This window comes from Triturus cristatus, chromosome 12 (genome assembly GCF_964204655.1).
Source record: "Triturus cristatus chromosome 12, aTriCri1.1, whole genome shotgun sequence".
In the NCBI taxonomy this organism is placed as follows: Eukaryota; Metazoa; Chordata; class Amphibia; order Caudata; family Salamandridae; genus Triturus; species Triturus cristatus.
This window is the reverse complement of record NC_140595.1, coordinates 133486085-133500357: the sequence shown is the minus strand read 5'-3', so window position 1 is coordinate 133500357 and position 14273 is coordinate 133486085. Positions and strand designations below refer to the sequence as shown.

Genomic DNA, 14273 nt, shown 5'->3' with positions numbered 1-14273 from the left:
CCAGCGTCTGAGGGAGGACGTGGTGCGCTGGCGGCGTCTGCCGCTCTCGCCGCTCGGCCGAGCGGCCTTATTTAAAATGATGTCCCTGCCGCGCTTCCTCTACGCCCTCCAGAATACCATGGACCTGGTCCCGGCACGCTACTTTCGCGAGGTGGAGGGCCTCCAGCGGCGCCTGTTCTGGGACGGGAGGCCGCGTATTGCTCTGGCTAAATTGACGCTCCCGTGGTACGATGGAGGGGTCGCCCTCCCGGACATCAAACGGTATTACTGGGCCTCCCAACTAGCTGCAATTAATCATGGCCTTTACGGGCCCGCCTTGAACCCGGCATTTGAGATGGACAGGACGCTTCTGCCCGGTGCCGATTATAATCGAGCGCTCTACTCTGGCGCGCCCGACTCCCGTTTGACGGGACCGACGCGTGTCATGGTGCGTGTCTGGCACGCGGCTAATGCAGCTATGGGGTGGAAGGACCGTTTGACCCGAGCGTCTCCGCTGTATGCATCTGAGAGGTTGGGCTCCCTGTGGACGTCGAAGGGCTTCGAGAAGTGGGACACGATCGGAATCAGCACGGTGGGAGATCTCTGGACGAGGGGGGGATTCAAAACTTTTGAGACGCTGCAGGCGGAGTTTCAGCTGCAGGGCAGTGAGTACTTTCGGTACCTACAGGTCCGCCATGCGCTGGGCTCCGTCTTCCCGGATGTTGCATCCATTCCGGAGTCTTCCCCCCTGGAGGACAGAGTGCTAGATGGCCATGTCCCGGACAGCACGATCTCCCTCATATACAAAAAATTGATTAACGATAGATCGTGTCTGCTGACTAGTCTCCGCGAGGCTTGGGTTGCCGACGGGCTGGAGCTGGACGACGAGGATTGGATCTCCGCGGTGGCCTCTCCGAAAGAGGTGGCCATCCCGGCTCGCCTTCGTTTCGTCCAGCTCAAGATCCTTCACCGGGTCTACGTGACGGGGCCAAGGCTCTTACGTATGGGTTTTGCCGGTGATGGAATGTGTAAGCGTGGCTGTGGTGCGTTGGCGACTTTCATGCATATACTGTGGGAGTGCCCGAAGGTGGAGCGATTCTGGCGTGGTGTGCATGAGGTTCTACGAATGGTTACGCGTGTCGCGCTGCTGCCTGAAGCGAGGAGATGCTTGCTGAATGTCTGGGAACCAAATGACTACTCGGTCCCGCAGGCGCGGTGGGTGACTCTGGGATACATGATAGCCAAGCGTGATATTGCCCAATTGTGGGGATCCCAGAGGCCCCCTGCGGTGTCTGCCTGGAAAGAGCATATGGATTGGTGTATGTTTCGTGAAAAGGTGGTGTATGTGGCGAGGGGTAAGCCTGGGGCGTGGATGAAACTCTGGGGCCCCTGGAACGCCTACCGCGGGGGTATTTGTGAGCCGCCGCTGCTACCGGCGGTCTCGCCGGCTCCGTCTCCCTAGATGGCGCCCCTCCCTTGGCCGCGGGCGCGCGGTCCCCCAGTCCCTGATCTACTCCCGTCCCCCTCTTCAGAATTTTGCTGCTGGTTTGGATCCCCCACTTATGGAGCATGTGTTGTCACTTTGGATCGAGGGTTGCCTTGCGGTTGTGGTTTGTTTACGTTGTTTTGCTTTAAGAAAATGGAACCGTACTGTGGGCATGGAGCTGTGAGGCCTGCACCATTGATCACTCCTGTCTTCCTACTGTGCACCGCTGAGAAAGTTTTTTGCTGTATGTATGTAATATGCTTTTGATGCTCTAGCGGCCGGCCGTGTGGTTGTAGGCCCATACCTGTAACTTCTATAAACTGCAATAAACGGTTTCCAAAAAAAAAAAAAAAAAAAAAAAAAAAAAAATAGATCCTTCTCCACCGCATCCTGTTTAATGACTTGGTTACTTGCCCATAAGGACTGTTAGCCCAGGAGAAAGAACCATATAGTGAAATTAAAATGCATTAATTTATTCACAAGGGCGGGTACTGGTCTCCTTGTATAACTAACACGTGACTGGAACCCTTCGGTTACCAAAGAGAAAGACTTCAAAAGCAAGCACCCAGGGTTCCCCATAAAAACATCACCCAAGCACACATTCAACCACACTGAATAACAGTTCTGTGTCAACCAGCACATGCTACTCCGAGAACAGATCTGCACATAAAAAAAAAAAAAGGAAAATCAATATTCAATGGTGATTTACCAAGTCATACAAATGTAATCCTAAATTATGCAAGACGAACAGTAATATGAACAATATATGAGATCCACATTAAGTATACCATCAGCACAATACAAATAAATCCCAAAAGTTTACCGGACAGATGTATTTCATATTCAAGATGTTTGTTTTCGCTCTTAGCGCCGATGGTAAACGTGAAACTAGACCTTTGTACGCAGACGTCTTTGATTCGAAAAATCCTACTAAAAAGGAGACATCTTCCCCTGTTAAGTCGGTATCTTTTTTCTTCGAGACAGGCTTCCACCAGTGAGACTGCAGTACATATATTCTTCAATCTAGTAGTTCAAATTACGCAGCGTTGCTCCAGAAGCACATAACTTTGTGACCTCTTCCAAAGGTGCGCGCGAGGTGTCGGCGCTAGGCTCTGCGGTGTGTGGACGGGGCCAGACCGGACAGCGCTGAGCTATGAATCAATGTCGTTCTAAATGTGGAATCAGCATTTCCCGGCCCCTTCCACTCAGACATGGCATGGTGGAACAAGGTACTACAAGCGCACAATCTGAAATATTCAGTAAAAACACCTGATCTATTAGGAGAGTTGATCGGCGGCTGAGAGCAAACAGCTAAGAAAATGCATGGTGCATTCACAAGATGGAGGCACAGTTCCTAAACTGTAATGCTAGGGTAGTGCTCGTGTTAGAGGAGCCGGGAGCCCTGTGACACAGATAACCATCGTCAAATGCCGTGCGCGTGCGAGTGCACATCATTGCACTTCTGCCACTTGTTTATATATGCATCGCGCTTTCACCTTGAGTGAAAGCGTGATGCAAAAATAAACACGCGTGACTGGAAGAGATGCAGTGTGCAAGCTTGCGCGAGCTAAATCTCCTTTCCGGGTGGGCGGGGCCTAAGGGCGACAGGGCGGAAACAAACCCCGCTTCAAAAGAAGCGGGACACAAAACCAACGACTATAGGTCTCGCCAAGGCGAGCAGCGCATGCGCTGCAACGCAGGCAAGACCTAAAAAGAGACTCTAGGCCAGCCACTGCAGAGTCGGGCAGCTTTAAACCTGCCAACTAGTTACGATAAAATACACCTCTTTTGCAAGGTCAAAACCTTCCTTCTTAATATTAGTAAGATATCCCTAGAGAAGACCTGTGTAGCCCAACAGGCAGGGTGCATAATATAAAAAAAGACATTTTTCTTTTGTATTGAACATGCTCCGACACCGAAAATACAAAATTGGCGTTTTTACCATAGTAGTGCCGGTGGTACCAATGGCTAACACGGAATTTCATGAGCCAAGGCGCTAAGTGTTAACTTTACATTTGGGATCAAAGATACTACTCCAAGGTATGAAATTATTTAGTGCATTGAACCTGTTCTTTATTGAGACTGGATTTAATGTAAATTAATTGAAAGGTGACTTTAGAAAGAAACCGCTTTGCTGGCCAAAACTTCGGTGGCCTTTCCTGTTTATCTGCAGCAGTTGTCGCACAGGACACCATGCTAGGGGACTTGCAAAGAGGATTGTCCCTGCCCTGGCTACCTGTGGGAAAAGGATCCACTTGTGTCCATAACATAATACAGAACTCCAAGGGATAGGTGGATAGGACCCTGTTCAGCACCAGGGACACAAACATGAAGGACGCCTGTATTTGGGAGAGCCCAGCATCACCTGCCCGCTCGAAGAACCTGCTGGCAGTCCTGACCTGAACAAGGTATCCCCAAGTCTGTGGGACCTGTGGCTGTCGTCAAAGTGAATCTTGGTCCTCCTGCAAGAAAGAAACTCACCTATGGACAACAGCTGAAGTCCGCTGTAACCAGAGACCAGTTGACCAGTGGCACCTAGACCTGTGCTGGACTTCACAGGGGCATCGTGGGGGAGTGTGTCCTGAGGCCGGAGAAGACCACTGAAGCTACTGACCCCTGGGTGGCTCCAGGAACACTCACTGCATGTCTTCCACAGCTCCAGCATATTCAGCATTCTTAAATTCGCAGCATCCTGCATCAGGACCACTTCTTTGCTGGAACCATGATTCCCGTGAAATCCTCTGAGAGGACTCAAGAGACTGCTGGACTCAACAGGTAATTGTATCCCTGGATCTAAGTGGTCTCTGTGACTGGCTCAACACATTGTGGCTAGCCCAAGAGATGATCCATAGTTTTACTAGCCAGTAGGCTCAGGACACGCAACGCTAATTACAAAGATGTATTAGAAGTTAACAGCATGTACTCTCCTTTTACAAATCTCAGAATCCCCTCAAAAGAATTCTTTGTTTGGTATCTAATTGAAGAGGAAAATATACTTTATTTTTATAAAATGGAGTTGGATTTGTATTGTGTTGCATTTCTTACTTACCTGTGTTTTGGTACTTCTAACTACATTACACTTTTCCTTTGATTAAACCTGACTGCTGTGTGCCACAGCTACCCAAAAAGAATCCTAACTGCAAATGATAAAGATTAACATAAGTACATGGTGAGGTCTTACAACCGCACCACATAATTCACTTTCCTGCAAGGTGTGTTCTCCATATACAATGACTTTAGTCACTGTTGTTTCCAAAATGGCAAAGGTTGCACAATGACCTTATGAGTGCGGGTAGTAATTCCTGTATGTTGGCGATGAAAATGTGGTCCTGCAGTGAGGCAGTCCAAGATCTCGTAGAGAAGTCTGAACCGGAGGTCGGGGGAAAAAAAGAAAATCCAAGGAGTCTATGTTCTGGACCATTGTCTGTTTGGGGGAAGGTATCAAGAGTCTCCTCAAAACTAAAAACTCCACCCTGAAAAAGAAATTGCACCCTACATTATTTGGCAAGAAGAGTGGCAAATCATGTAATCTTCTTTTTAAACTATACCTTTTGGAGAACTTGTACAATATCTCTTTGATGCCTACGCATACATCGAGCAAGACTCTAACCCCTCAATATTTTTCTCACGTTTCGATCCTAGTGTTCTAATGCACCTTGCATGACCAGTCCGTGATAACCAAACTGTATTGACATTTTTAAGGAAGGAGAGGAAGTTGTGCCCTACAAGCTTCACCTTCCAAGTCTTGCCTCCTACAATCACAATGAAAAGCATACTATCACTATATGACCATAACCCGTATTGGCAGAGAGCCTACTCGCAGCAATTAAGCATTCTTATTCTTGAGTAAAATTTAAGGTCCTAATGCATTGGCCGTGGGAGGAAATGCCAGTTTTCAACTGCGGAGTGCATGAAACACCACCTCTATGCCTGCTTTAGTCTATCTATACAGCCTTCCACAAAAATAGCTTTGCTGAAAACCCAGGGGCATGTTAAGTTCAGAACATCTGTTACAATCTTCAAAACTGCGATCACAGCAAATCCTTCGTAAAGCAATTAGCTGCACTAAAAGTATTTACAAAGCATTATGGTCAAAGCACTGTATGCGAACATTAAGGTAGGTAACGATGTAGTGACCTGCCCGTCAGTCGGTCGCCTGAATGTGCTTTAAGCATTTAAAAAAGTAATGGAGTGCTCAGTTACTTCAGTAAAAGTGCAAATAAGATCAGGGCACTGTTCGTTTAGTAAGGTGGAGCTTTCCAGCACACAAAGGAACTTTTCAGTAGAAAAACATTAAACTTCCATAAGAATTTCAGAACACATCTACCTTGGTGCACTTACCCAAATTATCATTATGGAAAGCAGGGACTGGGTTATCACCTTCTTCCAGCTCGGCCTGCAGTCTGATGTTGACATGGTTTATTAGATGAGAGAAAAGGGCAAGAGTGAAAGCTATAGCTGCACTGTACTGCTTGGAACCTGTGAGGGAAAGAAGAGTCAACTGAAGAATTACCATGAAGAGACAGAATGAATGCCAGCACCCTTCAGCAAATATACATATTTAAAAATATAGCAATGCCAAGTATTGGGTTTCTAGATTGTTACAAATTGTGGGTATCTAACAGGCAAAAATCCAATTAAGTTCACTTTAGCTCATCTGGGGTAGATCGTCTATCCTACAAACAAATACATTTTAAGAGGAGGTCGGACCGCCTACTGAGGTTTGCTTCACATTTCTCTTCCTAGATAAATAGACCTTACTGTCCATGCATTGCAAATTAACCCAAAAGTCCTCTGCAAAATCTTAGTAAGGATACTTGTATAAGATAGGAACTCATACTATGTCAAGTCACAACAGCATTTCAAAGATTTGTGAAAGCCAGAAATGAACAACACAAAAATCTAAGGTTTCAATCATCGATCGGAAACTAGTTAAATGCTATGATGTTAAGAGTGGATAGTCTAAATTTTTCTCCTGTGAAACTATGCTAAAAGACCTGGCACAGTAGGTTTAAGCACCCACAGAGGGTTACGCGCAGACCCTAGCTGGAGATTACACACCTCTTTCATTGACATTAAATACTATTCAAGAGGCTCTATTGTCCTTTATATTAATTATAAATCCAATTATCATTTTAAGCACACCGCAACAAAGACTTCCTTCTGAATAAAGAACCATTATGGTTGTGAAGTCGAACATACAATTTGTATACACTTCTATCAATTCATTCAATAAAACATAACAAATGGCACTCTTTCATGCACTGAGGTAGCATCAGGGGCTATCTTTAGCAAAAAACGTTTCTGTATATACATACACAAAGTCTACACAACTATATTAAAAATAAATGGTGGGAGATTTCAAGCAATTCGTATTTAAACTAGTTATTCCGAGTGCACCAGGAGTCTTACAATGCCACAATACAGTGTGAATGCAATAAAGATGCAATTTCCAATTATAACACCATTATGAACGGAACAATTTTAAACCTCATTGCCAAATTGCAAAAGAGTTTGAAAGATATACATTACAGAGTGACCATTTCCATGAAAATGCTCGAGAACAATGACACTCAATAAATATCCTTAAGCTACGACTAGTTATTCTACCATTGATCATTGTAGTTAGGGTAGTCAATCTGCAGTTTCAAATCTCATTGTTACTACCAACTTTGTAGACTGGGATTACAACAATCTTAGGTCAAACCCGCAGAACATTCACTATACCTTTTTGTACAGGATTGCTAAGGGTACTACAACCATACCCAAGAGTCTTTAATGTTTCAGCATATATTCTACATCCGATACCGCTTGCCATTTCTACTTTTGCCAGTCTCTAATATATTATGTCACTTTTTCCATTATAAATTCACTTGGCTAATAACCAACGTCCATTCTTGTTATAAAGGCAAACATTAAGGCCCATCATGAAACTAATTCAAGATAAATTTTAAAAAAGTTGCTAATTGTAGCAGTACCATTCCATAAACTACTCATAAAAATCCAGATTTCATATAACACCATTGTACTTTGCAATAAGTATTACTTACCTGTAATGCTATTTCTCCTTCAGTTTAGTCACAAGCACTGAACGGTCCCATCCCCAGGATCCTGAGCAGCATATGTTTTTCTTTTGAAAAGCTGATATTTCGAAGGAAAAAAAAAAGTTTTAACTAGGGGTGGGCGGAACTCGCAGAGTGCCAGGTAAAATAAAAACGATGAGAATCTGCAGACTTCTGCGAATGGGCAGAAATTGGCACATTACACTGATTTTTGGCACTGGGAGCTTGGTCCGTGCTAACATTCAGCACGAACGGCACCAGGCTGCGCACAAGGGGACACTGGAAGCAGAGTTGGATTTGCTACAGCTCGAGTAGATTTTCTACTATAGAGTGACAGCTTTCTAACCGTGAAAGGTTGCGACCTCCCGCGTTGGGAAAATCTCACTGGGTGCCCTCCTAGCACCCCGAAATCGCATTAGGGGACACTAATTCCTGCTCACTAATTTACTATTGGCGAGCCATGCCAAAAGAAAACTCTGCCACGCGGCGGTTGGGGGAATGTGGCCAGAACTCCGCATAGCATGCATATCTAAATGTGAATTAGAGTCTGAGCCTTTGACATTTATGTTGGGGTCTGCTTCCTTTTAAAGTGTCCACTCCTCTGCGCTCTCTTCCTCTTGAAAGTAGTATGTCACAGCAGGAGCACCTCCAAAGTTTAAAGACCTCAAAACAGGTCATGAGAGTGACAACTGGATGTCAACCACAGTGACGAGTATCAAAAGGTTATCCTAGAGGCTCAGACCTACTCTGTATAATTCTCTTCTCAGCCCCATCTCCCTCCTGAGATGTATCCAGACCCCTTCCGTGTGACTTCACTCTGAATAAAAGTGCACTCTTTGAAGTGTACTGGGGGAGCCACGTTCAACCTCTCTAACAGGAATGTAGCAATACACATTTGTCTGCGCTGATTTCTCTACCTCCTCTCCTCATATTTCTCCATGCAGCCCTGGGTCTCCCAATATGGAACCCAGATTCTGCCATGTATTGAACCATTCACAACACACACACATTCAGCCCATGCATATAACATACAGCACTACCTCGTTCATGCATTGTAACACTCACAGGCAGCCAGACAGCCCATGCATATAACATGCAACACACTGCACAGTACTGTATCATGCCTGTACTGTAGCATTCACAGGCGCACATACACCTAGCTCATGTATTCAACATACGCACTAAACAAAGAACATCCTTCATGTACTGTACCACTCACAAGCACACATACTCCCAGCACATGCATACAACATGCACACACTAGACGGTACTGCATTATCTCTGTATTGTAGCATTCACAGGCACACATACCCTCAGTGCATGTACACCGCACAGCACTACACGCCAAACAGATGTAGGCAAAGGCTGAGTTAAATACACAACAGTGGAACTTTAAATGAGTGAACCTATAGGCCTGACTCCAGTGACAAAGGTAACAAGCATTTGCAATGCAATAGGTCTCGCATTATTAAAGTTTGAGCTATTGGCATTGTTAAATAATGCAACACCAATAGCTCAAACTTTAATAATGCAAGACTATTGCATTGCAAATGCTTGTTTGTTGTTCTTCCTGCCTCCTCATTACTTCATACGAATGCTTCCAGTAACTCCTAGTGTACACCATAACTTTACAAACACTATAAAGTGTGGTGAAAAGTAGAGAAACACTGCAGTAAAAGTCTCTCTTTCTCGTACACGGCACTTAAAATGAACTCGGATGTAACGGCAGCACATCAAAGCAGAGTGAGCTGGGACACTCTTAGGGGCATCTTTGCGCCCCACAAACCTCGTTCATCAGCAGCTGTATAAGGCTAAAGCTAAAATTACACACACAATACTTGCATTGTATTGCATTGGTGCATTTGCTGTAAACTCGCTTTGTTGGTGACTTTTCTAGTGGAATGCTCAGACCATGCAGCAGAATTATTTATTGTACATCCTTTTCCGCTAGTATTTACTCGTAATGATGGCCGTCAAACGTGTTTCCTTTGATTTCTATCAAGTGCTGTCGAATATCTGTGGCAGATTAAGGAAAGTCCTCCAGCTCGCCCAGCTCTGGGTTCATTGCAGACTTTCTCTTCTTGTTCTCATGATGATCACATCTTTTAAATCTGTAATGCTCTTAATGCCATCCGTATGTCCAGGGCTCGAGTCGGGGTACCACGCGGTTGGACGGCGTCCCCCCACTTATTTTACAGGGAGCTCGATAACTGGAGCAAATGGAGCCATACATTCACTCTTTGGCCTCTCTGGGGCGAGATCGGAGCCTATTCAGAACGCTGCTCACACGCTGGCTTCTCTGATGCAATCGCACCTAAGGGGTGAGCGAGGGGAGGCAATGAGTCTGATGGAGAAAGCCACCTTTCATGACGTCACTTCCCGTCGTGACGTCAGCGTCTCCCCACCTCTTTTTTTAGGACTTGTGCCCTGTGTATGTCGAGCTAAGCCCCGCAAATCTGTTAAAAATGAGAACCACGAAGATATGAACGGGCCTTACATGCAGCGCGCACTTGTGTGCTATTGTAGTCGATAAAGATTTGTCAGCGCCCCCCTAATTCCCAACCCCTCCTCTCCGACAGAACAAATGTAGTCTGATCCAGCTCATCCCATTATCACTGGCATCTTAAATCAGTTTTACAAAAAGAAAGCTTTACTTTTAAATTAAAAGCATATCAGCGGCATCTGTACCACTGCTCCGAAACCCACCAGTGCTGGTACAATCAGCCGGTCTTATCTTGGATTTATTTCTTTGGACATATGGGCAGCGCAAAGCTGTTAGGAAAGGAAATGTGTGCCCCACTCCCTTTAAGAAATATCCAGCCACAATCTGCCCATCTTGTATAGAACGTGCACCAGGTCTGCTTATTGTTTAGTCCTAGTATTTCAATGATTCTTTTTGCACTTAGGGAGCATTTTTTAATAGTGTTTAAGCTATAAGATACGAACAGGTTGCATAGGAACAATTTTATTTTTACATGCTCCTTTTTAGGTCGAGGGCCGTCCGGTCTGCCGAAGGCAGAACCGGAAGTCGGAGATTTAATGTTTCTGAGAGTGGCTCTTTAGCCCGCCTCTCTTTTTGCCTCTCCTCCATTGGCTGGCTTCCTAAACGGAGGCCAGCCATTGGAGGAGAGAGCCGTCCCTCCAAATAGGCTCAGTCTTTTTCAGATTCGGGGGCGTGTTCTGTGCTGTTCTTTCCACTTTTTAGCCACGCCCTTTTAGAACAGCAGGAACACGCCCCCGAATCCAAAAAACGCCGCTGCCTTTCTCAGAGGCATTTCTGCTTGACCTCGGAGAAAGGCAGTGGTGTCTGGACTGAGCTCCAAAGCCGCACCACCATTACCCACTCTGAAGTTGTCCTGCTCCACTCGACCCTCCCCACCCCTCTTGAGTGGGCTCCTCTCTCCTCACACCTCTTTCCTCGGCTCAGCTCGGTGCTCGGCGCTCTGTCCTGTGTCCGTCTGCGCCAAACAAGATTTGCTCAGACCCCGAACCTTCTTAATCCTCCATGACATGGGTCCATATTTAAGCGCTTGTTCAGATTCAGACGTGTGGTAGCGTAAACCCTAGTGTGTTGCTACGATCTGCAATTATGAAGCCCAGCGGGGCCTCATTATTGACAAACAGGGTGCAAAGGAAACAACAGGAAGTGGTTATCCGGGAAAGGGCAGTGGAACCGCTCTACTTTCAGCTGTTCTGAACAAACGTGATCAAGTGACGGTAAGGAATATGCTACTTACCAGTATGCATCTGTTCTTGGCATGTAGAGCTGCAGAGTTGTACACTTAGCATAGATCGCCATCTGGTGTTGGGCCCGGATGTTTGCAGTTTGTTTTTCTTCTTGGACAGTCTTTGGAAGTCACGAGTTTGGTGACTCCTCCTTCGGTCCGTACTGCGCATGGGCTTCGGCTCCATCCTCAGATTGTTTTTCGCCAACAGGGAAATGATGGAGCGTAGTAATAACAGTGAGAAACCCATGTGTTGTATCTAAATAAGATGTACTGGAACGGATACAGGTAGCCGGGGAGGCGGGTGGGCGTGTACAACTCTGCAGCTCTACATGCCAAGAACAGATGCATACTGGTAAGTAGCATATTCCGTTCGAGGCATATGAGCTGCAGATTGTACACTTAGGATAGATTATATAGCAGTACCCAACCTTAGCGGCGACCACCGGTATCCGTTGCAGCTGTTTGAAAAAGTGTCTTTAGTACAGCCTGGCCCACCCTAGCTTGCTGCTTGGAATGCACATCTACACAGTAGTGTTTTGTGAAGGTGTGCGGTGTAGACCATGTGGCTGCTTTGCAGATGTCATCTAAGGGTATGTTCCCTAGAAAAGCCATAGAAGCCCCTAACTTTCTTGTAGAGTGGGCTTTAGGAGGAACAGATAATGTTCTCTTTGCCTTTTGATAGCAAATTTGTATGCATTTTACAATCCACCTAGCTATCCCCGATTTAGAAATGGGGTTGCCTTTATGTGGTGGAGAGAAGGAAACGAACAATTGTTTAGTCTTCCTGAAGGGTTGCGTTCTTTGTATGTAGTATAGCAACGCCCTTTTCACATCAAGTGTGTGTAAGGCCCTTTCTGCAACAGATTGGGGTTGCGAAAAGAAGACAGGTAATTCCACTGATTGATTGAGGTGGAAGGGGGAAATGACTTTGGGCAGAAACTTCGGATTTGTGCGAAGTATGACCTTGCTGTGATGCATTTGTATGTAGGGTTCCTGTATGGTGAACGCTTGTATTTCACCAACCCTTCTAAGGGAAGTGATAGCTACAAGGAAAGCTGTTTTCCAGGTGAGAAACTGTAGCTCACATTTGTGCATTGGTTCGAAGGGCGGACCCATTAGTCGTGTAAGAACTAAATTTAGATTCCATACAGGGGAAGGTGGTGCCCTGGGAGGAATTACGCGTTTAAGGCCTTCCATGAAGGCTTTAATAGCGGGCACTCTGAAGAGTGATAAATGCTGTCTGTTTTGTAGATAAGCAGCGATCGCTGCTAGGTGTAGGCGTATGGATGAATATGCCAGGTTACACCTGTGAAGATGGAGCAGATAGCATATGATGTGCTGTATGGATGCATCTAGAGGGTTGATTGTATTGTTACGGCAGTAAATTACAAATCTTTTCCACTTTGCGGCATAGCATGCTCTAGTGGTAGGACGTCTGGCTTCCATGATGATGTTCATGCAATCAGGGGGAAGGTTAAGGTATCCGAATTCTAGGATTTCAGGAGCCAGATCGCCAGGTTGAGCTGAGCTGGGTCCGGGTGCCCGATTTCTCCATGGTTCTGGGTTAGGAGGCATGGGAATAGATGCAGTTTTTGATGTGGTACCACTGACAGTTGTAGTAGCGTGGTGTACCACGGCTGCCTGGCCCACGTCGGAGCTACCAGAATGAGTGTGAGGGAGTGCTGTTGTAGCTTCCTGACCACTAATGGAATTAGTGGGAGAGGTGGAAAGGCGTATGCAAATCTGCCTGACCACTTCATCCATATCGCATTGCCCTTGGACAATGGGTGTGGGTATCTGGCGGCGAAGCTTGGGCATTTTTTGTTTTCGTGGGTGGCGAAGAGGTCTATCTGAGGATGCCCCCACTGTTGGAAGAATGGGTGAAGAACTTGTGGATGCAGTTCCCATTCGTGTAGTTGTTGCGTTTGTCTGCTGAGCAGATCTGCCATGGTGTTTTGTACGCCTGGAACGTGCTGTGCCAGGAGAAAGATGTTTTGAGGAATTGCCCATCTCCATATGCTCTGGGCTAAGCGGGAGAGCTGGGGAGAGTGTGTCCCCCCCTGTTTTTGAATATAATACATTGCAGTCATATTGTCTGTGCGAATGAGGACTGCTTTGCCCGAAATCTGTTTTTGGAAAGATTTTAGGGCTAGAAAGATCGCCAAGAGCTCCAGATGGTTGATGTGGAGCGATTTTTGCTGTGGCGTCCATAGACCTTGCATGGTGAGGTGTAGAAGGTGCGCTCCCCAGCCGGAGAGCGATGCGTCTGCTGTTAGAGTCACCTGAGGAACCGGGTCCAGGAACGGCCGCCCTTTGGAAAGGTTTGTGGTGTTCCACCACTGCAGAGAGTGATGTGTGCGGCCGTCCACCAACACCAGATCCGTCAGCTGACCCTGGGCCTGGTTCCACTGTTGTGCTAGGCACTCCTGAAGTGGACGCATGTGGAGTCTTGCATGGGGCACTATGAAGATGCAAGACGCCATCATTCCTATGAGCTTCATGAACACTCTTGCTGGAAGAGTGTGTTGGGGAAGGAATGTTTTGCGTAAGGCTTGAATGCTTGTGATTCTGGCTGAGTTTGGGTAGGCAATACCTTTGGAGGTGTCTATAGTGGCCCCGAGATATTGCTTTGTGTGAGATGGTATGAGGTGGGACTTTTGGTAGTTCACCGTGAAGCCTAGCTGGTGGAGCAGTTGGATGGTGCTGTTTGTATGTTGCACGCATTGGTGGTAGGACGCGGCTTTTATCAGCCAGTCGTCTAAGTAAGGGAAGACGTGAATGTGTTGACGTCTGAGGTGTGCTGCTACTACCGCTAGGCATTTGGTAAACACCCGTGGTGCGGTGGTGACCCCGAAGGGGAGAACCGTGAATTGGTAATGTTGCCCGTCCACCACGAACCTGAGGTATTTCCTGTGAGAGGGGTGTATTGGAATGTGAAAGTATGCGTCTTTCAGATCCAAGGTTGTGAGGAAGTCTCCCTGGCAGAGGAGTGGGAGGACTTGCTGTAGGGTGACCATG

At 46.4% G+C, this 14273-nt stretch overlaps 1 protein-coding gene across 2 annotated transcripts in view; it reads right to left on the bottom strand.

The window, feature by feature from the left end:
• The window catches only part of SMG5 (SMG5 nonsense mediated mRNA decay factor), a 400214-nt gene that overhangs the window by 228811 nt on the left and 157130 nt on the right, over positions 1-14273 (bottom strand). For both annotated transcript variants that reach the window (XM_085638507.1, XM_085638508.1), the window contains one exon: positions 5807-5944. In XM_085638507.1, the coding sequence (XP_085494633.1) occupies positions 5807-5944 (138 nt within the window). The remainder of the gene's footprint in view (positions 1-5806; positions 5945-14273) is intronic.